The sequence below is a fragment of the Rhodofomes roseus genome, assembly GCF_022264815.1.
Source record: "Rhodofomes roseus strain CIRM-BRFM 1785 chromosome Unknown C8Q71scaffold_5, whole genome shotgun sequence".
NCBI lineage: Eukaryota > Fungi > Basidiomycota > Agaricomycetes > Polyporales > Fomitopsidaceae > Rhodofomes > Rhodofomes roseus.
In genome coordinates this window covers 1,017,898-1,039,746 of record NW_025952961.1, presented here as the reverse complement: position 1 = coordinate 1,039,746, position 21,849 = coordinate 1,017,898, and the positions used below count along the sequence as shown (strand labels likewise).

The 21,849-nt window shown below is 56.8% G+C and overlaps 9 protein-coding genes across 9 annotated transcripts; 5 read left to right on the top strand and 4 right to left on the bottom strand.

The window, feature by feature from the left end:
• Positions 1–699: 699 nt before the first annotated feature.
• C8Q71DRAFT_855342 (uncharacterized protein) lies at positions 700–1,087 on the top strand (the record flags this gene model as incomplete). Its single annotated transcript, XM_047927165.1, has 2 exons — positions 700–768; positions 839–1,087. The coding sequence occupies 2 exons, from the start codon at positions 700–702 to the stop codon at positions 1,085–1,087; spliced, it is 318 nt and encodes a 105-aa protein (XP_047781696.1).
• A 398-nt stretch (positions 1,088–1,485) lies between these two features.
• Positions 1,486–4,127, bottom strand: C8Q71DRAFT_745599 (MBOAT-domain-containing protein). Its single transcript, XM_047923014.1, has 6 exons — positions 3,676–4,127; positions 2,634–3,619; positions 2,393–2,580; positions 2,306–2,339; positions 2,011–2,254; positions 1,486–1,948 (listed from the first exon to the last, which is right to left on the bottom strand). The coding sequence occupies exons 1-6, from the start codon at positions 3,823–3,825 to the stop codon at positions 1,814–1,816; spliced, it is 1,737 nt and encodes a 578-aa protein (XP_047781695.1). The 5' UTR covers positions 3,826–4,127; the 3' UTR covers positions 1,486–1,813.
• On the top strand, positions 4,128–5,215 carry C8Q71DRAFT_745595 (magnesium transporter). Its single transcript, XM_047923013.1, has 5 exons — positions 4,128–4,380; positions 4,441–4,461; positions 4,535–4,587; positions 4,640–4,743; positions 4,808–5,215. Exons 1-5 carry the CDS (start codon positions 4,332–4,334, stop codon positions 4,890–4,892), a joined length of 312 nt encoding a protein of 103 aa, XP_047781694.1. The 5' UTR covers positions 4,128–4,331; the 3' UTR covers positions 4,893–5,215.
• Positions 5,216–5,347: 132 nt separating this feature from the next.
• On the bottom strand, positions 5,348–7,129 carry C8Q71DRAFT_475057 (RED-like protein N-terminal region-domain-containing protein). Its single transcript, XM_047918779.1, has 5 exons — positions 7,020–7,129; positions 6,869–6,969; positions 6,628–6,814; positions 5,539–6,575; positions 5,348–5,471 (listed from the first exon to the last, which is right to left on the bottom strand). Exons 1-5 carry the CDS (start codon positions 7,026–7,028, stop codon positions 5,435–5,437), a joined length of 1,371 nt encoding a protein of 456 aa, XP_047781693.1. The 5' UTR covers positions 7,029–7,129; the 3' UTR covers positions 5,348–5,434.
• Positions 7,130–8,266: 1,137 nt separating this feature from the next.
• On the top strand, positions 8,267–9,442 carry C8Q71DRAFT_855338 (uncharacterized protein; the record flags this gene model as incomplete). The annotated part of the gene is made up of 4 exons (XM_047927164.1): positions 8,267–8,315; positions 8,366–8,615; positions 8,658–8,939; positions 9,007–9,442. 4 exons carry the CDS (start codon positions 8,267–8,269, stop codon positions 9,440–9,442), a joined length of 1,017 nt encoding a protein of 338 aa, XP_047781692.1.
• Positions 9,443–9,593: 151 nt separating this feature from the next.
• C8Q71DRAFT_474709 (alpha/beta-hydrolase) lies at positions 9,594–11,253 on the bottom strand. Its single transcript, XM_047918777.1, has 6 exons — positions 10,965–11,253; positions 10,856–10,882; positions 10,669–10,790; positions 10,292–10,609; positions 10,063–10,236; positions 9,594–10,006 (listed from the first exon to the last, which is right to left on the bottom strand). Exons 1-6 carry the CDS (start codon positions 10,996–10,998, stop codon positions 9,932–9,934), a joined length of 750 nt encoding a protein of 249 aa, XP_047781691.1. The 5' UTR covers positions 10,999–11,253; the 3' UTR covers positions 9,594–9,931.
• Positions 11,254–13,024: 1,771 nt separating this feature from the next.
• On the top strand, positions 13,025–15,237 carry C8Q71DRAFT_745557 (argininosuccinate synthetase). Its single transcript, XM_047923011.1, has 9 exons — positions 13,025–13,298; positions 13,361–13,440; positions 13,491–13,550; positions 13,799–13,864; positions 13,919–14,001; positions 14,054–14,163; positions 14,224–14,882; positions 14,936–15,036; positions 15,094–15,237. The coding sequence occupies exons 1-9, from the start codon at positions 13,250–13,252 to the stop codon at positions 15,164–15,166; spliced, it is 1,281 nt and encodes a 426-aa protein (XP_047781690.1). The 5' UTR covers positions 13,025–13,249; the 3' UTR covers positions 15,167–15,237.
• Positions 15,238–17,548, bottom strand: C8Q71DRAFT_745555 (uncharacterized protein). Its single transcript, XM_047923010.1, has 5 exons — positions 17,331–17,548; positions 16,626–17,134; positions 16,316–16,568; positions 15,490–16,258; positions 15,238–15,437 (listed from the first exon to the last, which is right to left on the bottom strand). The coding sequence occupies exons 1-5, from the start codon at positions 17,463–17,465 to the stop codon at positions 15,355–15,357; spliced, it is 1,749 nt and encodes a 582-aa protein (XP_047781689.1). The 5' UTR covers positions 17,466–17,548; the 3' UTR covers positions 15,238–15,354.
• Positions 17,549–17,626: 78 nt separating this feature from the next.
• C8Q71DRAFT_474625 (RTC4-like domain-containing protein) lies at positions 17,627–21,771 on the top strand. The gene is made up of 6 exons (XM_047918776.1): positions 17,627–17,856; positions 17,931–19,558; positions 19,626–19,681; positions 19,749–20,262; positions 20,315–21,280; positions 21,336–21,771. The coding sequence occupies exons 2-6, from the start codon at positions 17,937–17,939 to the stop codon at positions 21,511–21,513; spliced, it is 3,336 nt and encodes a 1,111-aa protein (XP_047781688.1). The 5' UTR covers positions 17,627–17,856; positions 17,931–17,936; the 3' UTR covers positions 21,514–21,771.
• Positions 21,772–21,849: the final 78 nt, after the last annotated feature.

Genomic DNA, 21,849 nt, shown 5'->3' with positions numbered 1-21,849 from the left:
GTGAACTCAATACAGCGTCTCACTTTCTGTGGAAATCAAGCAAGGCAGAATGGTCGTAGCAGTGAGAGGTGCGTTCGGACAGTTTTGCGGCGCAGAGAAGCTATGACCTCCTGAAGACATTACTTATGTACGTCCTTGCGTCGCACAGCCCCACTGCAGACATCTTGAGCGGCATCTTCAGATCAACAGCTGCGGCTGTTGTAGATGGATCGCACGACGTCCGAAGGCTGTCTTCTCTCAAATCCATTGCGAGGTAGCACGGGGAGCGCGGGCCTGAGGTGTGACCACCAACAACTTCCTGTAACGATTGAATGCGGTGGATTAGGTGATTGTTGGCTTCGGTTGCTTTCGTTCCGAAGTTGCAGTCTGACAGTGACGACCGATGCGGCATATGACGAGGGCCAGTCCTAGAACCTTGGAAGGCAGAGGAGACACGGGGGCCAGAAAGCGGTTACAGCTGTTTGGTTCCTGCCAGTGCATACGTCCTATGTCCGTCGTTGCGACTCAGCAGTAGTAAGTGCGAAATCTCTGCTGTCCCAGCACGATTTTCTCGGATGGGTTCGTAAATCAAGGGTAAGCACCTTTTGCATGTGCCTCGTTATGTGTTGGCTCACCCGTTGCGTGATCTGTTGTGTAATCGACAAGCATCCGCACTCTGGCCGGCACCTCACGTCGACTTGGTTCTCGCACACAAATAACATGGCCACTCTTGCGCATATCATGATCAACACGGAGACGTTTTTCGCTGAAATTTTCCTGTCAAAAAAGGTGAGTCGCTTTGTCCTCTCCGAGGTTGACGCCCACTCGGACTGACCTATCCGGTACTTCTCCCCCCCAGAAAACCAAGGTCGCACAGCACACGCAGACCCAGGTCGCGGATATGTGCGTGGCCGCGCTCGAATTAGGGCTCAACACGGGCAAGAACCGTGGATCGGTAACGAGCGGCTCGTGGGCCGTCCAGTCGCCCTTCGGGAAGAGACTCTGCATCACGGTGTCCAACGATCAGTACTTCAGTGCTACCCGGCATACACGCACGAGGCGCCGGTGGCAATGGGTCAGATCTGCCACTGGAAAGAGGGCGCGGTGACCCGGTAGAGTAGAAGCGAGGCGTGTATCGTACTTTGTGCATGGCCAGAATTGATTCCGACCAAGTCTGAGTCGTTTCTGCTTTTAAATTCATCTCAGGCTGTTCCATCGCGTCGACTAGATCTAGGAACGACAACGGTTCCTCCACAGACGCAAACACTGTGTCGGACCAGTGTCGGACATGGGACGTTAGAACTTGAAGCTTGAAGCCTAGCCCGGGGCGGAGTACACCTGCTTCCCGTTGGATTGTAAGCTCGCCTATGACAAAAGATTCAGTCATAGTCAGAGGCGTAGAAACTCACCAGCGAATCTCCCGTCATAGTACCAACAACGCCGCGTACTAAGTTATGTCATCGGCTTTCATGCTGAGCGGATTTGAGCCAGCACTGGAGCAGCGAGGTCCCCTCTAGCCTGAGCTACATTCGCGATAACTTATCCCCATTACAATGAATCGCGTCGTCTAATGAGATAAAGCACAATATATAAATAGGTATACGCGAGCCATGTAGTACTCTACAGCAATAAGTGCGCCGTGAGATGAGCCTCATTATAGGGGCTGGTGTAATGTAGCAACGAACAACCTCCTTTTAGATCACCAAACCCCCAATAAAGCGTGAAGGGTCGTAGCCGTCGTGTATGATAGCTTGTATCTAAGTTGGGACGGTGACTAGTGTGTACGGAACCTGCGAGAGCGTCTATAGGTTGTGGATGTGTGGCGGGTCACTATTCAATATGCCACGTATGCGACGCAAAGGAGGGGCAGCCCGACGAAGAGGCCAATCCAAAAGACGACGTTCCCGGCGAGCTTGTTGCGCTTGATAGCCGGCAGTCGCCCGATAGCGATCAGCGGAATCTGCGACAGCTGCACCAAGTCAACCCGTCAGCCAATGTATTCCCCTACCACGCCTGCCAGACGACACACACCTGAAGGATGAAGAGGTACATCCGCAACTTCTGCGTGACGATGAGCATGACGAGCTCATGCGCCGACGCACTGAGGAGGAACGTGAACAGCATCGCGCCGTTCTTGCCCAGCCCGAGGCTCGTCATCGCCGAGGCGTACACGTGCCGCAGGAGGAAGGTGTGTACGGGGCGGTTCCACTTGCGCGAGAACTCGTCCCAGGACGTGGAGTTCCACCAGTCGTCGTAGAAACGGCGGTCGGCAAAACTGCGACAGGCGTTAGCGGGCGCACCTACGGTGTTAGGAAAGCGAACTCACTAGGAGAGCTCAGCGAAGCCATTGCAAATGCACTCTGCGAACGGGCAGTGAGCGCGCGTGGGCCGCGAGCTAACGTATCGCACGCACCGAAGATGAGATAGAAGAGCAGCAGGAGCGCGACTATGAAAGGCAAGGTGAGGTCCAGGAAGGTGCGCCACACTGGCGTTCCGGGCGTGGGCAGATGCGGGAGTATGAAGCTCTCGGTGACAGTGTAGAGCAGAGCGAACGTTCCGAACGTTGCAACCGTCTTCTCGAAGACATAGAGCGGGCGAATCCTGGAGTATTGCTAAGAACCAGCCGGGATTCAACAGATGATGGGCCGACCAACCTGTCTGTCCTCGGGTACTCGAGCTCGTACACCAGCGTAGGAATCATCATGTACGTCACGAAGTTTTTGTATGTGACGTTCTCGGGCCAGCGGATGCGCTGCGGCCCTGGGCTCGTGAGTTCCTCCTCGAGTTCCGCATGCTCGCGTGCGAGATCGGCGATCTGCGAATTCGGATGGTGTGCGAGAATTTGGGATTGCGTGGGCGGATAGGATGCGGGCGTGGTGGCGGACGGGGGCATGAGGCGTGTCCCGGTTGTGTTCACTTGTGTGGGACGATCTGGCGGGAAATCAGACGAGGCTGTCGAGAGGGCTGGGGGTAGTGGTGCCGAGCCGACGACGTCAGAATGACCGGAGGCCGTGAGCCGCTTGCGCAGCGCGACAGCGACCTTCTCGTCGACGTAGGAAGACGAGGAGCCTTCTGGCGTCAGAGGTGTGCCATTTGTGATCCCATCGGCACGCCTCTCGATCTCCTCCTGTGCTGCCTCTTGCTTCGCCTTGTTCGCGTACGCGGTTTCAACGGCGGCATCCCAGCCACCTTCCTCCGCGACCAGTCGCCGGAGTTGCGAATGTATCTTCTCGGAACGCTTGTGCACCCATTGCAGCTGCCCGTTCGTGGTGACGTAGGAATGCATCTTCATAACGAGAACCAAGGAGTGTAGGGTGAGGAAGCCTGACTGCACCCATGGCCAGCCACGGTTGAAGGTCCACTGGATGGCAAGGAAGAGCACAGAGGTTTGCCATAGGTGTTGAATGACGACACCAACCCAGTAGTAGCGAATCCAGCCCTTCACTACTGCCTTCACGAAGGGGACACAGAGGCCAGTGCTCAGCACGAGGACAGCGTCGGATATTGCAAGGGTGACGGCGTCACGGGAGAACATGGAGAAGAACGCGCCCTCCAAGGCATAACCGTGCTCCTCATAGCTGAGGATGTAGGACCTCACCACGAAGACAAACATAGATATCCAGAAGAGGGTGAAGAACCCCTGCACGCGACGATCGCGATCAGCGGCGCTCAAGGTAGGATGCTCGTACGACGTACTCGGAACTCGTTTGTCCCCGAACGCTCGTTCGTCGTGTCAAAGTGGGATTTGCGGGGGGTGAAGGTGATCATCGTGCGAAGCTTCTTGGTCTGGCGGGAGCGGAATGGTTTCGAGACATGGACGGTGCCCTCCAATGTCTGGAAGTCCATGCTCTGGTTGCGCTGGAGGGCTCCGACTACGTCAGGTGTCGCGGCATGACCGTTCAACGCCGCCTTCTCTGGGGGAGCAAGGCTGTCCAGAGGGAGCCGGGGTGAGTTGCTGCGACGATGTAATGTGTGGAGAAGGAAGCGCACCGGGTCTGGGTCGACGCCATGGCGGTGCTGGGGTGGTTGCGCAGAGATGTACCGCAGAGATGGTAAGGAACGGGAAGAGTCTTGAAGACAGAGCGGTGGGCCGAGTGCAGGGGCGGGGTATAAGTAGGGACTCGGATGTGCGGAGGTCGGATGTGCCACCCCTCTCGCTGCACCGTCACCGATGGCCCAAGCATGGGGCGCCCGCCGCACCATGATCACGTGCCGGACAGTCCCGCCCTGTCCCGTCGCGTAACAGCCGCCTGGTCATCGTCCCCCGTCCCGACCACCGCCCTCTGTCAGCCTACTTAGCCAGAAGGCCCGAGTCTGACGAATTCGACGACTTACCTCCTTTTGACGACGCCATGCTCGGAGACATCATGCTTTACGTGGCGACCCTCGCCATCCTCCATGGTGAGTCCAGATACGCTGCAATCGCACCACTAGCTCGAACGGTCTGACTCGGGTTCACAGCCGCATATTCCACGTACGAACGTGAGTGTCGCCAATCCAACTGCTCATTATCCGCGTCCCGCACATCCCCGGGCTAAATTGCGACGCTTCGCAGACTTGTCCTATCTCAAAGCTCTTGGACGACCAGAAGGGTCCTTGCCCCAAGACGTACGTCTCTAGCTTAGTTACACATCGAACACTCACAGAGAAGACGCGACAGATTGTGTTTGAAGCAATCGCTGCGCTGATACTCGGTATCGTAGGGTCTGCAATCCGGACACCTGAGCTGAGGGAGGTTACATGGCGGAGTGAGATGAAGCGCCGGTATGTCCATCCATCCCCCTACTTTGACGTGCATGGTAACCATGTCGCCTCCTTGCATGCACAGATCTGCGGAAGAGCAGGATCCGAGACTTTCCTTCACAACCTTCGCCCAGCGCGCCGGCATTCTGCAAAGCTCCTCGGCTTCGTAGCGCTAGCCTTGCCATCAGCTATATCCGTTCCCGCCCACCCGCTGACTTGGACTCGGAGGCGATGGTGTACGAAGATGCTGGCTGTGCTAGAGGTGTTGGCTGCTCGTCGTGAGTCATGGTTCTTGAGTCAACTCGAGCCTGGCGACCTCCGTGCGACCCGTCGCGCATGATGTCGCTGCTGGTCCTCTCGGGATGCTTTGTTTTCACTCATGACAATCGGCCTGACTGTGAACTCAAGCATCTTCCGATACGATCGGTTGGCTTCGCACATCCGAAGAATTACAGCAGGCTTGCTATATAATTACTTGGTTCTGCAAGTGCATTTCGTCGGTGCACGCAGCGTGCTCGCGATCATTCTGGCTGCGTAGAAGACTGAAAGCAGTAATACATCCAACCAGGTAAGACAATGGGAACAAGCTACGGCTTCGGACAGACTGGTACCTTTCTATGCGACGTGAATGAACCCATATGCAGATACTGATATTGGTGTATGTCGCAAAGATCATGTGTGTAGGGCGAATGTACCCGTCAAGGATTATAGATCAGCTAAGAGCCGGTACCCTTCTTGTCCGTGTACGCCTTGAGTCTACCACAGGCAAGATCGAATCAGTTTTCAGGATGCGAAGTTACAGGCAGGACCACTCACCGCTTATAATCTCTGTCGATCTTGTTCTTGTCCACGCCGCCTTCCGTTTCTGCATTGTTGTCCTTCTTCTTGCCCTTCTTCCCTCCGCGCTTCCTTTTACCCGATGAGGCATCCATGTCGAGCAGGTCCCTGATGGAAGGTATTGCAGAGGAAGCAAGGGGCTGCAGCCGCATAGGCCGCTCCTCCTCCTCCTCACCCTCTTCGTGATCTGACACTGCTGCAGCCACTGGCGTGTGCTGTGTATTTGCGGGCGGACTAGCCTCAGGAGGCCCAGCCTTCGGCGGGCTCGGACTTGCGCGATTCCCCGGTTGTTCCTCGTCCACTGCGACCCAGCGCGCCTTCGGCGGCGGCGGAGTTTCCTCCGCTTCACCTTCCTCACGTTCTCTGCCTGAGTGCTCGTGCTCGCTTTCGTCGTCGTCGCCCAGGTCGACACCCGTGTATTCCCCTACGCCTGCGAAGATGTCGAAGTCTTCATCCACAGGCTCGGGCTCCGGTGGTGGCGCCGCCTTGGGTAGAGGCGCAGGAGGTTCAATAACGGTAGAAGGCCCCGCCTTGGCGGTAGGCGTCAGTTCAGGTGGTGGTCGCCCGGCAGACACGTCTGACTTGACTTTCTTCTTCCGCGCAGGCTCGCCTTCCTGGCCCTCTATTTTCGCCTTCAGTTTCTTCTTCTTCGTCTTCTCCGAGCCACCTCCAATGGGCTTGAAACCTATGGGTCTGAACTTCCCCGCCTTCTTCGCCTCCTTAAGTGCAGGGCCCGCCGCCGTCGGCTTCTCGTCCCCGCCCGCGTCAGTGTCCTCCGGCCCCGATGACGTCTTAGCCCGCTTCGCCTTCAGCTCCTGCACGATCTCCTCGCGCGTGCGTTTGCGCGGGGCGGTGGCTGCGACCTCTCGGAAGACCTGCTCCAACGATTCATCATCGACCGCCCCAGACGACGCGGCCAGACGAGCCCTGTTCTGTTCCAGCAGAGCGAAGTCGAGGCCCTTGACCAGCACGGTGTGGTCGCTGTCCCCGCCGAGGTACCGCCGTTGCTCTTCTACCTGTACAAATGAGCGTCCTGTACCCGCGCGCAGACGATGCGAAGGTACTCACTGCCGCGCGATCGGCATTCTCAGCCGTGCGTTTCTCGAAGTCCTCTGCGAGAGCCTCTACTTGGGCGTAGTCGTTACCGACGCCCTGCCGACGCTCCGACGCACGGTCGCGGTATGCTTGGTCCGCCTGCGCTTTCTTCTTGACGGTCCGTGGTTTGAACGCGGGCTGCGACGAGGCTACCGTCTTGCTGGCGGGCTTCAATCAGCATGAGACAAAAGTTCGAAACTCTGTTGGGACAAACCTCTTAGCCTTACTGGCGGCAGCGAGCAGTGATCCTCTTGCCGTCGGTGCAGTCGGGGTGCCCGACGGTTTGGGTGTTTGCAGGAGCTTCCGGAAAGATTCCTTGGAGCGCGTTAGAGAGCGCAAGGCGTCGCAGCACAAGTGCAGCGTACCTGGTCCATGACGAGGATGTTGATAGTAGCAGGGAGCGGTCGTCCACCACGCGTAACGGCTCGAGTTACTATACTATCCAATAAGTCTCTGAGTCGGACAATGAGATGCGCGGCGCGCGCAGCGCCGGACAAGCGCCGGGTGGTCGCGATCTAGATCACGTGAGAGAGGTCGTTGTGGCGGGATTTGCCTGATTTAGGCAAGATTTAGGTGTGAGCGCTTGAGCTCTTAGAGAGCCTCATTGAACTCCTCCGAGTCGTGGACCAGGACCATGGTCATCGTGACCCTTATCCCAAGTCCAACTCTTACCACCAATTTGATAGCTTGGGATTCTAGTGCTCACCGCTTCCATAGAAGGACGCGATTTCCCCAACATCGTAGGCATACGATGATGTGACCTTACGCTGGGCCGGATGCACTCCGTAGCGTACGCCAAACGCCTCGCCACGCAATGCGACCTGCAACACATCCCGCAAACTCTGTGAGTTTTCCAAAGCGCGCTGATCTGTCAATCTTGGATTTACCGTTGTCTCCGTCTCAGTCCTTAGCGCGCAGGACCGCGTCCGACTGACCAAAACGTTCCCAACCCCCACAACGTCCCCGCGACGCGCTGTGCTGCATATTACTGCGCTATCATGGCAACTCTGTAAGCCTCCATCTGTAGCTTGCTCATCTGGCGTCGGCTAAGTGTCAAACTCTGGAGGTATTTGTTGATGAACAATGAACATAAGCTATACTGTCTTTGGCCAGGCGAGTTAGTATGCGGTCCCGACTCGGAGCCGCACCTCAGATTCTACTGCAAGCATCAGTGCATCTGCCGATACGTCAGCTCCTATGTGGGCTCTGTCACCTCGAAGGGGTCAAATAGCAAGATGCAATGGGCATCTGTGGACATGGTGCGTACACCTGCCAACTTTTGTCGAGTCAACCGACGCTGGTCGCACAAGGTCTCACAGCCGGCATGTCTGTGGTATTTGACTCTGGTTGTTCCTGGACTGTCGGTGAGAGATCTTCGTCAGCCTGAGGATGACACACACCAACGGGCATGCGAGCCAAGTGAAGATTGAACTTCAGATGAAGCTGTGCAGCGGCCTCAGGCCTCAACCCTCAGCCAGATGGGAAGCCTATCCCGAAGCTCTTCCAACCCCTCAAAGTCCGTGGGCTTGAGTTGCACAACCGCATTCTTGTGTGTTTCCCTTCGTTCATCTAGACGTGTTTTGTGGGCCTCACGACACCGTAGATTTCGCCCATGTCCCAGACTTCCGCCAATAACGGTTCGCTGACACCGCACTTCGTAAGTACCTCTACTAGCGCCAATCAATGAACCCCACTCACGTCTCTCTAACAGCCGGAGGTGCACTCATCTACGGGCCGGGCATCGCATTTCTTGAGGACACCGCTGTCCTACCCGAAGGTCGCCTCCGCCCAAACGACACCGGCCTCCGGGACGACGCCCACATCTCGCCACTTCGTGCACTCGTCGAGTTCGCGCATTCGCAGAACCAGAAAATCGGTATCCAACTCGGGCATGCCGGGCGGAAGGGCTCCGTCGTCCCCATCTGGCTCGGCATGCACGTCGCCACGGAGGCCGCGGGTGGGTGACCGGACGAGCTCGTCGCTCCGTCCGCCATCCCGTACAGTGATGCGCCCGACTGGCCCGTTCCCCGCGAACTCGATGTCGCGGGCATCGCGCATGCCGCGAAGGGCTTCGCGGACGCCGCAGCTCGTGCTGTGAAGGCGGGCGTGGACACTATGCAGATACATGGTGGTCATGGCTTCTTGCCGCACCAGTTTCTCAGCTCGATCCCGAACAAGCGCACCGATCGGTACGGCGGGAGCTTCGAGAACCGCATGCGGTTCACTCTGGAGGTTGTTGACGCTGTGCGTGCTGTCATACCAGAAGAAATGCCGTTGTTCTTCCGGTAAGTCCACGCCGATACCACAAATACGCATGACACGTTCGTTGACCGAGCGGCCCCTTTTGCCTAGACTGAGCGCCACCGACTGGCTCGAAGAAGCTTTCCCTGACGAGCCGTCCTGGCGCCTTGAAGACGCTGTTGATCTTGCCAAGCTTCTAGCGGAGCACGGCGTAGACTTCATCGACGTTACATCGGGTGGATTGCATCTTGCGCAGAAGATCGGCGTGAATATCACCAAACCGGCGTACCAGGCGGACCTAGCCGTCGCCGTGAAGAAAGCGGTTGGAGACAAAGTGCTCGTCGGCACTATCGGAACCATCAGCACGGGTCACGTCGCGCAGCACGTCCTAGACGACCTGAATCTCGACGCGGTCTTCGTCGCCAGACAATTCCTTAAGGACCATCAGACCGTCTGGACGTTCGCCGAGCAACTGGGCGTCGAAATCCAGTTGCCTGTCCAGTTCAATTGGGTCTTCAAAGGACGGCCTGGTACCCAGAAGAAGTAGTGTCGATACAATGTGGGCCTTGCAGCGGTGGTGCTTTCAGGTTTAGAGCTGAGTGAAGAATGAGAATAGGGTCTCTATATGTACCTCTTGGGACGAGATATGTCAACACAGACTACATAGTTCACCCCTTCGCGTCGTGTGGGAATGTGAGCACTTTGTCGTGTTAGTGCGACCTCTGTGCGCTAAAGCCACCTCGTCCAGCCTCATGCAACTACTACGGGTGTTTTCCGAAGAACCTGACCGTGGCCTCAAAGGCGCCCTCCTTCCCAGCCTTCGCTTGGATACACTGGTATTCGAACAGTATGATACAAGAGGTATACCTACGGGGTTGAACCCGCGAATGACGCAGCGGGACTCTTGGGTAAGAAGGATAAATATCCGCCTTCACTCTGAGCATGGATTCCCACGCGAGTTATTCTTGACGCCAGGCTGCACGATACCCTCTTCGTGTGAACACACTTCGCGCGATCAGAGAAGACGGCTATCGGTTTACAGGTGCTTCTTGAAGAACTTGACGGTGGCCTCGAAGGCACCCTCCTTGCCGGCCTTGATCTTCGGGTCACTCTGTTGCATGTCAGTTAGGTATCGCGCATATATGCACGCAAACGAAGAGCACTCACGATGTCACCACGGACAGCAAAGCCGTGCGTGCATCCCTCCCAGTACAGCCTCTCGTAGCCGGGCGCAAAGCCCTTGAAGATCTCGTCCGCCTTGGCCTGGAAGTCCGGTGGGAACTGCGAGTCGGTCTCGCAGCTGTTGATGAGGATCGGCACCTTGGACTCATCACGGTATTTCTGAGGGACACTAGTCAGCTTCCCGGTACAAGCGCATATACCCGTGGATCTCTACCTCGAGGTCCTCGGGCTTGAGCAGAGACGGGTGCGCGAGGACAGTGGCGGCGCTGATGTTGTTGTACGCGAGGTAGAGCGCGGGCGGGGCGCCGTAGCAGTAGCCGGTGACGCCGATGCGCGTCACGCCCTCCGCCTTGAGCGCCGCGACGACGCTGTCAATGACGGGCTTCCAAACGCTAGGGCCTTGCCTGCCAAACCAGGCACCGACGTCGAACTTGCCCGGCGCGTCGAATGCGTCCTCGGGTACGGGGTCGTTGTTAAGGTATTCGGGGACGACGGTCCTGTAGCCGTTTTGCGCGAAGGTGTCCGCGAGGAGCTGGCCGGCGGAGAATCGACGTCAGTAGGCCCATGTGTGTAACGAGCGTAGGAACGCACCTTGTTGTTGTTGAGCGGGATACCGAAGACATCCGTGGCGATGATAACGACCTTCGTCTTGTCGTAGTCGCCGGAGGGCGTCGCAATATAGGCTTCGGCCCCGCCGATCTTCTCGATCTTGCCTGCAGATCAAACAATGTTTGGTATACACGTTTCGTGACCGCATCTGAGATAGCGATCTGCTCACCTTCGGGTGTGCCCTCGTGGCGGACGCCTGGAGGTTCGAGAGCCAGTTTAGAATCCTGCAAGCCAGGCGCAGTGCGGCGAGGCTTGGACGGACAGCCTGGGGGACTTACCGCTGACACAGTGCTGGCAAAGACCTTCGCTCATCTTGATCGTCGAGGATGTGGTGTTGATGTAGTCTGCTGGGCGACGGGTGGGTGCTGGGAAGGGGAGAGATCTGGGAGAGACGGTGCAGCTGGTTATATAGGGCGAGCAAATCTGGGGAACGCTGGAGGTGACTGGATGAAGTTAGTCATCTTCGTCCTGATTGGTACTGATGGACAGATAGCGGGCACAGAGCTCTGACGTGGTCTCTCGGCCAGCCGGCCGGGGAAGAGCACGGTTGATGTCGTGCACGGACGCCCACAGCGATCGGCAGACCCGGCATCGTCCATCTAGATTGCTGTTTACTGTCCACTCTGTACTAAGCATGTTCAACCGATGGTAGAATGGCCACTCTCAGATCCACGCGCCTGCTCGGGCACTATGCACCCTCATCAACGTCACAGCCTCAGTGATGGCAGTGGCATGGGCACGGACAGAGTCCTTCCGAATAAACGCGGCGAGTCTCTGAGCCCCCGGTGCAGAGAACACAAGACTCAACGGCCGGATATCCGAAGCGGGGCCATAGCTCCTCTAGGCGGAGCCGTAGCTACCGGGACGAGTGTTGTGATTGCATCAAGTTGGCTTCAAGTAGGTCCAGCCTCGCTCACCGTCAGTTGGGTCATCCTCTATCATAACGGAAAGAAGGATTGACCGTGACTGCGAAGTCCGCATCCGTCGCAACGCCATCCCTGCCCCGAGTCGCGGGCGCCGCTCGTATGAATTGTATGAGTAGTTCGTTTTGACTGAAGTGGGGTTGGGACTTGTTGATGACTGAACTTCGCAGACGTGACTCGCCGACCATTCTCAACTGAGATCGCAAGCTGACATCGGACTTTCGCTGGGGCCCTGAGTAAGTAGTATGCTGTTCATACGAGGGACTATGCGGGACGCCGGAGGAGCGACAGGCACCTCGGTCTTGACGTTGCGGATCACCGTTGGAATCCTACCGGGGCTAAGAAGCATGGTGGTACATACCGAATCAGTAGTTGTCTCTGTCACCGTTTGAATCGTAGGCAACTTATCAAACAACCGATGTTGTGCTTCGTAAGTTTGAGCGCCATGGCGGCGGTACGCGAACCTTGCGAAAATAAGGGTCAGTCGCAACACACAGGACTTCGGAAGTTGCTGTGGATCGAACCTGAGGCGTTATACAGTACATACCATCAGGCTTGCATCAGGCCCCGTTCAGTCACTCTCGGGTGGCGAGGTCCGTCCACGAGTAAGTGACGGTTGCATACCGTATTGATGATAATCGCAGGCTGCCACACGTCGTCACGAGTCACTATGACTCCGAGAACGGAGGGACATTCAATGCGATCAAGACAATACGAGTGCCCGCGGACCATTCACGTCTTTCTTTTTGTGACAGAGTGTCCTTGACTAGTGTCGTGTTGATGTACGGTATGGTGCATGTGGAACCCTGACAGTAGGGCCGCTCAGACTGAACGGGTAAGGGTACGGGTACGGGCAAGGGCAACGTCACGGGACGTACCCGGGCGGCTCAGCCACGGCTGCCACGCAGCCACCGCGCTAGGGTTAGCGGCGGGTGGCTGCTAACCCTAGCCTTTGTAACCTACCTCTCAGTTATCCCTTTCATTTAAGGCATACGTACAAACCAGAGAATACAGACGGTGTGGATAGCGAGTCAGAGCGTCTGAAATCCGACATAAACAATAACATACCCAGTAATTATCTCAGTCTCTGCGAGGGGAGTGGTTCCTTTTTACGGTTACATTTACCCGATTTAGGCAAGTCTTATTTTGGCAGTGTTTCGGCAGGCTGACATTGGTCTGTAGGGCAATCACTACAGTAGATAGAAGTCAATATCATGTACAAGTGTGCGACCGGACTTCTAGTGCCACCGAAAGGCCGTGATGTAAGTAAATTATTGTGAGACTCGAGACCACAATTATTGCCATGCTTAGAAGCCCGCGAGAAAAAGGCTAGGGTTAGCAGCCACCCGCCGCTAACCCTAGCGCGGTGGCTGCCGTGGCAGCCGTGGCTGAGCCGCCCGGGTACGTCCCGTGACGTTGCCCTTGCCCGTACCCGTACCCTTACCCGTTCAGTCTGAGCGGGCCTAGTGAGAAGGCCACACGACGGTCTCAGGTTGTTCGGAGCGCCCAATCTTATCTTATCTGTGTCCGGTCCGGGACGATCTAGACAGGATCTGGGAGAACCCATCCACATCCGAGTCATTTTGCAGATCGAATTTAACGGCAGCACCTCTCCTTACACTCTCCACCAGCCATCCACCATGTCTGCTTCTCAAGGACGCGTCTTGCTGGCCTACTCTGGCGGTCTCGGTGAGTCATGCGCTATGTCCTGCGCATCGGGCGCGTGACTGACTTTTGGACACTGCTACAAGATACCTCGTGTATTCTTGCTTGGTTGATCGAGCAGGGGTATGAAGTCTACGCGTTTATGGCGGATGTCGGCCAGGAAGAGGTCAGTTCGGTTGGACTTTGACCAATGTGATTGTCTGACACTCCATACAGGACTTTGAAGCCGCGCGCAAGAAGGCCCTGGCCGTTGGTGCGAAGAAGTTCTTCCTTGAGGTGTGTATAATTCTGCAGACAGCGTCACTTTCGGATTGTTCTATCACTGCTCGCCGTGTACACAATTTATACGACAGCCAGCAACAAGAACTCAGCATCCCAGACTGAGTTTTGCACCGAGTGTGCCGATACAGCAGAGGTTACAACCGTAGACTTCGTTTGTCGCGCTGGTACTGGATCTGTATCTGGATGTTACATCAATTGTTCCTAAACACCCGTCTTGAGCAATGCTTACTCTTATCATGCAGGATCTCAAAAGAGAGTTCGTAACGGAGCTCATATACCCTGCCGTCCAGGCGAACTGCATCTACGAGGTATGTAGAATTATGTACCCGGATTTGTTGCGAGCTCACACGGAAGTCACGCAGAATGTATACCTGCTAGGCACATCGCTTGCCAGGCCTGTCATCGCGCGTGGCATGATGGCTGTTGCCGACAGGGAGGGTTGCGAGTAAGTTATATATTAACCCCTGGAGGACCACATAAACTCACGCCCGACGTAGCTACGTCTCTCACGGGTGCACGGGCAAGGGTAACGACCAGGTCCGTTTCGAGCTCGCATTCTACGGCCTGAAGCCCGACATCAAGGTGATCGCCCCATGGCGTATCCCTGGTACGTACCTAGCGAGAGAATTCACAACCATGTATGATGCTAACACTTCGTCCTCTCAAGAATTCTACCACCGCTTCGCAGGTCGTCAAGCCCTCCTCGCCTACGCGGCCGAGAAGCAGATCCCTGTCCAGCAGACCGCGGCGAAGCCCTGGTCGACAGACGAGAACCTCTTCCATATCTCTTACGAGGCGGGCATCCTCGAGGACCCGGACACGACGCCGCCCGTGGATATGTGGAAGCTGACGACCGCGCTGGAGCAGGCGCCCAACACGCCCGAGCGCATCTCCATCCAGTTTGAGCGCGGGTTGCCCGTGAAGGTGACCGTGCCCGAGCAGAACAAGGAGTATACCGACCCGGTCGAGGTCTTCCTCGCGCTCAACGCCCTCGCGCGCAAGCACGGCGTCGGCCGCATCGACATCGTCGAGAACCGTTTCATCGGCGTCAAGTCCCGCGGCTGTTACGAGTCCCCCGCGGCGACGATCCTGCGCGTCGCGCACATGGACATCGAGGGCCTCACGCTCGACCGTAATGTCCGCGCGCTCCGGGACCAGTTCACGACGATCGAGCTGAGCCGGATCCTCTACAACGGACACTGGTTCACGCCCGAGCGCGAGTTCGTCATTGCCTCCATCCCGGCTAGCCAGCGCACCGTCAATGGCCTTGTGCGGCTCAAGCTGTACAAAGGCAACGTCGTTGTTGAGGGCCGTTCGTCTCACGAGGTGCGTTGCGTGCCCAATGATCTGGTGCATCTAGCTGACTTTCTGCTGCTCAGGGTCTCTACGACGAGAAGGAGTCGTCCATGGACGAGCTCGGTGGGTTCGAGCCCACGGACACGACTGGCTTCATCCAGATCGAGTCGATCCGCATCAAAAAGTGAGTCCTCGTTTGCATGGTTCTCTTGAGCACGGCTGACGGCTCTTTTCTTGCTAGGTGGGCGCAAGCCAACATCCGCAAGGGCCAGGGTGGTGTCGAGGCGAAGGACGTGTATGGCTCTCGTGTCTGAAGTCTAAGCTAGTTTGTATCCTGCTTTGTAAAACTCCTTGTGCATTAGAAATCCACACTGTATTGCTGTCTTCCAGAGTCTGCTGTTTCTCCCATGCTCTAACGCTCGTCAGGAGAATGATCAAAGTCTGCTAATCAAGGTATAATATCGGCCGCCATAGAGCGAGCGATATGAAAACGTATTGTCACTCAGAGCAACTTAAGATCCCCCTTCCGGTTGCCAAGTATGACCGTACCCATGGCTTCAGCGAAAGCGCATCGCGTTATATCGTCTGTGCCGTCACGTTAGCGATGTCGCCCACTCGTGTGTAACAGGTAACATACCTCGCAGATCATATGAGTTCACCTCGTATATCACCCGTCCGTCGATCGGTCTCGCCTCGCTATGCAGCGTCCAGTCTTGCTGATCCGTCTCGCTATCCGATTGCCCCCCGGTACGTCCGCCAGGCGTGTTTTCGAGCCCATCATCGGCAGCGTCCTCTTCACCCAGTGCATCGAGCGCAGTGCTGAACGCGATGACATTTCTCTGCATGCTTCCCCGCCTGCGCTCGATCCAGACACCGCGTTTGCCCGTCCGCCCCATGAAGCACGCCGACACGAAGCCGCGCGAGCCAGGCGTGAAGCCGCTCCTCGAGCGGGGCACATTCGTGGCGGCCTCGCCGGTGGTCGCGTACAGCTGTGCTAAGCGGTGCACGGCGAGGAGGCGCACGCTCATGTGTGGCGGCGGCTCATCGTGCATGATGCCATCGGTGGCGGCGGTTGGTGGGAGGAGCACTGAGACGCGGTAATGGAAGAGCCCTCGCAGAATGTCGTACGCGAGGAAGGAGATCCGGACACGAGTCTCGGCGTGGCGGCCGCCTGGAGTGATTTGTGCCTCTGACATGGAGACGCCTCGAAATGTCAGACCGAAGAAGTGAGGTGAAGCCCTGATAGGGATGTGCTCGCAGGGCATATCCGTGTCGAAGACGCTGCATTTAGGTAGCCCGGGTTGTGGCGCGAATGTGCTGGGCAATGTTAGCAGCTCTACATCGTGGGTCTTCACGCAGAGTATGTGACGTGGAGAGACGAACTTCGCATCAGTGATGCCGGTCCACTGTAGGGAGATACCCCGTGTGAGCACCGACACCCTCAGTTGCGGAGAGCAACTCACGATTTCTTCGTCAACGACCTGGTCAATCGTGCGTAGCTGCCATACCTTCCCGCAGTCCCATTGGAGGAGCACGAGCGTATCCGAGTAGGAGAAGAATGCCAGTCTGGAGGCCGGGTGGATTGCACGAACCATGAGTGTAGGGCTGGGTAACCTCCACACGTGAGTCATGTCGGCTATTATGTCGAGCTGTCTGGTGACATGTATGCCCGCACTTGAGGGTAGTTGCACACCAAGCACTGTGAATGTGCTTTGTCTGAGAGGGTCCGATGTCAACGAAGTAGTCATTTATCCCCAGAGCAGATTACCATACGAAACGGGGGTAATAAGTATTGCGGTGCCTTCCTCATTCATCGACGCACATGCAGACGACAGCGGGGAATCGATAGACAACTGCAAGCTAAAGCAGCAATCTATCTGTGGCAGAAGGCCCGCTCTTCGATAGGTCGAGGCGGGAGTGGTGCCCTGAACGTAAAGATCCCAGATGCGTACCAGCCCCTCAACGTATACGACTAGCAACCAACGGTCGGCCAGTACGTCCATGAGGAGAGCAGCGTTCCCGCCTTGTTCGGAGATGTGGACATTGGTCGGCTGATCTGGGAGGCCAAGAAGGATTGGGGGAGCGCGAGGGAGTAGCCAAGAGTGCTCAGTGTAATATATCGAGAGAACAAGTCGCTCCAAGGCTTCGGGGCTCATGGTGTGGGTTGACTTGATTGGATCACCGTCATATGGAGGGGGTATCGGTACTTGCGATCGTCGGTTCAAAAGCATCCTGAGCCAAACGGACCTGTCCTGGGATAGTCGACAGATGACCATGCACGTCTGTGATGCCAGTAAGCTCCAACTGAGAACGGGCACGTATGCAGGCGCTGTCTAACCGGACAACCGAGCATTGCATGTGCCTCCAGATGTGGCTTGCTCGACGTCTATAGCCTAGAGGGACATGCGATACTTGCCGTCAAAATGACCTCGGAAAGACACGACATGCATACACGTCCAAGAGCGACGATATACTCACCTGGCGAACCTCCAAGAGGTCCGAAACGTCGAGCAGAGACAGTATCTCGAGCATGATCTCCGCGGGGAGCTTGAGGATGCTTGCTGGATGTGCAGTGAGCCGCACACCGCAGTCTAGCGAGGCCACAGAGTCCATCTCAGCGTACAGATTCTAGTTCTGAACGCGGTTGGGGGAAGTATAGCAGAGTATTGACGACATTGGGTGGTGGCCAAGTGGTGGCCTGGGACTGTGGCAACGCGCCCGATCACGTCGCAACGTCACGATCGCCGACGTTACGTAACGCGCCAGTGTGACTGACGCGACTTGTCACTCCAAGTCGCGACGCCTGGCCAGGCTCGAACTTGAAGCAACCGTGCAAGCTGTGGCCATTTGTTCTTTCCTCGCTACCCTGCTCTGCACCATATCCTATCTCGGCATTGCTCAGTCTGTCGTAGACTACTTGGCTTCATTCACTGCGCATCCAGTGCCTCTGCGCCGACTGGGTACACTTGACGGGCGGAAGTTCTCAGGTACAAAGGGTATCTAGGTTAGTAGCCTTGAGTTTGCTGCACCTTTGTGCTCTGTACGACATCCTGATAATGCTTTGTACATGCTACGAAGATCTGCATGGAGAATATCCAACACGAAATGCAGAGAAGAGGTACCAACCTGCACTCGGACACATCCGACGACGTACGGCGGAAGGCGAGATCTATGCGCCCTAACGGCCAAGGTTTTTTGGGCATTGAAAGCGACTTCGGAAGACCTTCAAAATCGAAGCAGGGTCCGCCCGGACCCGGCGGGTCTCGCAGCAACGGGATACCCACTACCAAGGCCTCCTCGCATGATATCGTAGACTCGGATTCCTCTAATAGCGACGAATTGAACTGCCTGACCCGGGGCTCACAGAAGCGTTGCACTCGCGGCGGAGCGCCGGAACGCAGTGCTCGCATGGGCAAGCATGAAACACATGCAGAAGACGGTGCCATCGTGCAAGGTCAGCATCACACATATCACCCGAACTACCGTCCCAAGCAGAAACTACCCAACTTCAAGAAGAAGAACAGGGAACCTGCGAATAATGAATCGCTTCCGGCCTCTCAGTCTAGTCTTGGCTCCACATCGTCCACGAAAGCTACAGTCGGCCGCGGCGAAAAACCAGTTTCTCCACCAGAGTCGTACCGTGTTCCTTCTCCGCAACCGCGAGCGGCCCCTTCACGTATATCAGAAGCAGTATATGCTGCGACCAGCGGAGCGAAAGAAATATCGAAATCCGCTGTGGTGAGCATGTCGGGTGCCCCTACCGGAACGAGGGGTAGACATCCGCCGTTGCATGAAGTGAACGCAAACCGCGGCCACCGTCCAGATCCTGTGGATGTCGAAGTTGTGGATACCATTGGCCAAAGAACCCCCCGCCCTTCCGGGTCCCAGCGGCCTAGACCGAGGCCTGCATACAAGGGAGCGGGTGCTTCTACGAGACCGCGAAGATCCCAGGACGTCATCGACATCGACTCGGACCACGAAGAGACCCGCAGTCGAGAACCTCTGCGTCCAGCCAGGCGCCGCAAACCTTCGCCAGCGTCGGGATGCGAAGACGAGAATACGTCGGGAAGGAAGACCGGCGAGAGGACCAGAGCGAAAGGCAAAGGGAGGGAGAGAGAGTCGATGAACCCTATCGAACAGCTCTCGCCTTTACGTCCACAGAGGCAGGACGACTCAGACGAGGATGGCCTACGACCTGTCTACAAGGGCAAGACCAGGGAGAAGAAGAGCGGCGCGAAATCACTGCAACCCGCGGGCTTCCCTGAGGTGCCCCCACTTTCGTCTCAGACATCTCAGCAGGGTTCGAAGGCAGGAGAGTCGGAAGACTTTCCCATGCCCTCACCCTTGTCCTCCCAGAAGTCTCAGATATCCAGAACGGGAAGCCGCATTGATGACTTCCCGATGCCTTCACCGCTCTCGTCCCCTCCGGACAAAGGTGGCTCCCGACCTCGGGGCAAGGGCAAGAAAGTCAAGTCATCTTCGCAAGGGACTCGTGTACATAGGGGCGCGGTGATGTCGTGTTCCGAAAGTAGCGCTGGTGAAGACATCGAGGAGGACCGGCCACTGCGGCCGTTTCCGATGCAGACGCAACTTCTCGAGACTATTGGTCGCTCACCCCCGAAGCGTCCGGACGATTGGAACAGCGACATCGAAATGGACGATGCTAGGCGGGCACGCAAGAAGCGGAAGGCTGATCCTAACGAGATGTACGGTATCCTCCAGGCTTGTGGTTGACATCGGGGCAGAATTCTCACTTCCGTTCTCATTTCGCAGACTGGCTGAGATCTTACGTGGCGACGAGGGATCTGACTTCGACGAAGACGACATGGGTGAGAGTCAAGGACGATGCATGGTTATGCTATTGACTGACGAGTATCTGTATCTCTACGCATCTAGCACTGCTCGGAGGAGACGTCGACCCCAATACGCTCTGCCCCTGGTGTGACGAACGTCTACCCCCTGCGCCTTCACCCCATCTCGAGTCCCTGATCGCTGCAGCCCGCCGTTCCTCCACGCGCGACCCCCGCCCTGTGAACGCGCTCGGCTTGCGTGCGCCCGTAGGCACGTTCGTGAGCGTTTGCCAGCGCCACCGGTTCGAGAGTCATCAGATACCCAAGGCGCAGGCTCGCGGCTGGCCCACGAAGATTGACTGGGACAGTGTCGCGCCGCGTGTAAAGGCGCTCAGGGCGAAGCTGCAGGAGATCATCGACGACGTCGATGAGGACTTCCTGCCCGGAGCACACAGGGCGGATGACGCTGGCGACGACGATGTCGCTAGGTGGTCGGACAGGCCAAGGAAGGGCAGTACCTTCTGGCGGGATGTCGTGAAGAGCGTACGGAAGAGCGGGTCGAGGAAGACAGCCGGCGTCGCCGGTCAGCTCGCGAACTTTAGCAAGACGCAACCTGGCTAGTAAGTGCTTTCATATACTATCCATTGTACATCGCTCATCGAGGTCAACTAGCTACGGCGAACTGGGATACGTAATCATCCACCAGACGATGTACGACATGTTCCCGCCCGCGTCCTTTCCTCCAGAGTCCACCCTCCCCTTGAATTCGACCGACTTCATCCAGCTCATCCTCATTCCCGAGGCCGTCGTCTCCCTAATTATGGAGGACATGTACCAGACGCGGGAAGAGGCAATCGAGACGCTGCGCGACAGCGCCGAGTACGGCGTCGCGATGTTCCCGGACGACCAAGCCGAGGGCGCGGACGCGGTCGATCAGGGCGAGCGGATCATCATGAGACGTGCAGAAGCTCGGCGGCGCGAGCTCGCCGTAGAGGATCGTCTGGAGAAAGAGATGCTACAGACATCATCGCAGGGTGTCGAACCATTGAACGGTCGCCCGAAGCCTAGACGTAGGGCGAAACAACCCGAGGCGGCGGCTACTGAACCTGACAGTGAGAAGAGCGACGTTGAAGTTGGACCTGTCAGACCCTCGAAGAAGGGCAAGGAAAGGGGTATGCAAAGTCGGGATCACACTGACTGCGAGGCCAGCGCAGTGGACGATGGACATGACGCCGGAAGACGGATGACGCGCTCTCAGTCTCGAGCGCGCAGCATCCAGGCAAACTCTGACATCGAGATGGACGTGTCGGATAATGCGCCCTCTACGAGCAAGCCACTTTCCAGGCCCAAGCCGAAGCCGAGAAGAAAGCGACCCGAGGACTCGCATGCCAGATTGACGACAGACGATTTAGATCTTGGAGAGCTCGAGATGGACGGAGTACTCCCGCCCTCGGTCCCACAGCCGATCCCAGAGGTGCACTGGGACGCGAAGGGTCACGCGCATCTAAGCAGGGCCGGGTCGATGGTCGACGAGGATCCTACACCGAGGGCTAGCAAGATATCGCGTCCGACTGACCGGGCGTCGAAAGAGACCAGTATCCCACCGCTGCAGAGAGCACGGGACAGGCGAGCGAAGACGTGAGTCGAACGTCCGTTCAAACGGTGACTTGTGTACTCATGAAATCTTGAGCAGCCCGGGAGAGAAGTCGCGCACCACGCTAGACGACAGTCGTTCCGGCCAGACGACGGGTGCCTCGTCACCTGTGGCCAGCGGGTATCGAAGGTCCACGTCCTCCGCTCGATACCGTGACGAACCAAGGTCGGCCCAAGCAGAAGGCGATTATGATTGGCTCCTATCCGAGTCGCCATAGTGTAGTTCGTACTTGGGCAGATGACACGGGGTTGGTATACCGAGAGCCAGGAAGTACCTTACTACTTTCACTGCATATGTGCTACTGTACCGCTACTATATTGATACTAGAATACACACTGTGCTTAGTGCATATATACCTCCGTTCCGTCTAAGTAGTCTATTCATGAAACTTTGCCGTGGCTTGTGTAATGCGTGTACTGCGAGTGTCTTCCGATAAGTGCTTCTTATATAAGACGCAATCAAACCTCGCAATTCCGTCCCATGGTTTTCTAGTAGAGTTTTTGTGCACGTACTAATACAGTCTTCGGTCAGTGAGAGTGCTGATCTACCATTC

Bases quoted from the DNA above. Each gene is read 5' to 3' on its own strand.
- C8Q71DRAFT_745599 (XM_047923014.1), bottom strand. From the start codon at position 3,825: ATGGACTTCCAGACATTGGAGGGCACCGTCCATGTCTCGAAACCATTC. The intron at 3,620-3,675 runs GTACGTCGTACG...CGTCGCGTGCAG, and splicing joins CGGGGACAAACGAGTTCCGA to GGGTTCTTCACCCTCTTCTG. The intron at 1,949-2,010 runs GTGTGTGTCGTC...GACTTGGTGCAG, and splicing joins TGTACCTCTTCATCCTTCAG to CTGTCGCAGATTCCGCTGAT.
- C8Q71DRAFT_474709 (XM_047918777.1), bottom strand. From the start codon at position 10,998: ATGAGCGAAGGTCTTTGCCAGCACTGTGTCAGCG. The intron at 10,791-10,855 runs GTGAGCAGATCG...TTTGATCTGCAG, and splicing joins CCACGAGGGCACACCCGAAG to GCAAGATCGAGAAGATCGGC. The intron at 10,237-10,291 runs GTAGAGATCCAC...AGTGTCCCTCAG, and splicing joins TCAAGCCCGAGGACCTCGAG to AAATACCGTGATGAGTCCAA.
- C8Q71DRAFT_474625 (XM_047918776.1), top strand. From the start codon at position 17,937: ATGGAGAATATCCAACACGAAATGCAGAGAAGAGGTACCAACCTGCAC. The intron at 19,682-19,748 runs GTGAGAGTCAAG...CTACGCATCTAG, and splicing joins CTTCGACGAAGACGACATGG to CACTGCTCGGAGGAGACGTC. The intron at 21,281-21,335 runs GTGAGTCGAACG...AATCTTGAGCAG, and splicing joins CGGGACAGGCGAGCGAAGAC to CCCGGGAGAGAAGTCGCGCA.
- C8Q71DRAFT_745595 (XM_047923013.1), top strand. From the start codon at position 4,332: ATGCTCGGAGACATCATGCTTTACGTGGCGACCCTCGCCATCCTCCAT. The intron at 4,462-4,534 runs GTGAGTGTCGCC...GACGCTTCGCAG, and splicing joins CGCATATTCCACGTACGAAC to ACTTGTCCTATCTCAAAGCT. The intron at 4,744-4,807 runs GTATGTCCATCC...TTGCATGCACAG, and splicing joins CGGAGTGAGATGAAGCGCCG to ATCTGCGGAAGAGCAGGATC.
- C8Q71DRAFT_745557 (XM_047923011.1), top strand. From the start codon at position 13,250: ATGTCTGCTTCTCAAGGACGCGTCTTGCTGGCCTACTCTGGCGGTCTC. The intron at 13,299-13,360 runs GTGAGTCATGCG...CACTGCTACAAG, and splicing joins GGCCTACTCTGGCGGTCTCG to ATACCTCGTGTATTCTTGCT. The intron at 14,883-14,935 runs GTGCGTTGCGTG...TCTGCTGCTCAG, and splicing joins AGGGCCGTTCGTCTCACGAG to GGTCTCTACGACGAGAAGGA.
- C8Q71DRAFT_475057 (XM_047918779.1), bottom strand. The intron at 6,576-6,627 runs GTGAGTACCTTC...TCATTTGTACAG, and splicing joins AGAATGCCGATCGCGCGGCA to GTAGAAGAGCAACGGCGGTA. The intron at 5,472-5,538 runs GTGAGTGGTCCT...GGTAGACTCAAG, and splicing joins ATCGACAGAGATTATAAGCG to GCGTACACGGACAAGAAGGG.
- C8Q71DRAFT_745555 (XM_047923010.1), bottom strand. From the start codon at position 17,465: ATGGACTCTGTGGCCTCGCTAGACTGCGGTGTGCGGCTCACTGCACAT. The intron at 16,569-16,625 runs GTATGGTAATCT...GGACCCTCTCAG, and splicing joins ATACTTATTACCCCCGTTTC to ACAAAGCACATTCACAGTGC. The intron at 16,259-16,315 runs GTGAGTTGCTCT...ATCTCCCTACAG, and splicing joins AGGTCGTTGACGAAGAAATC to TGGACCGGCATCACTGATGC.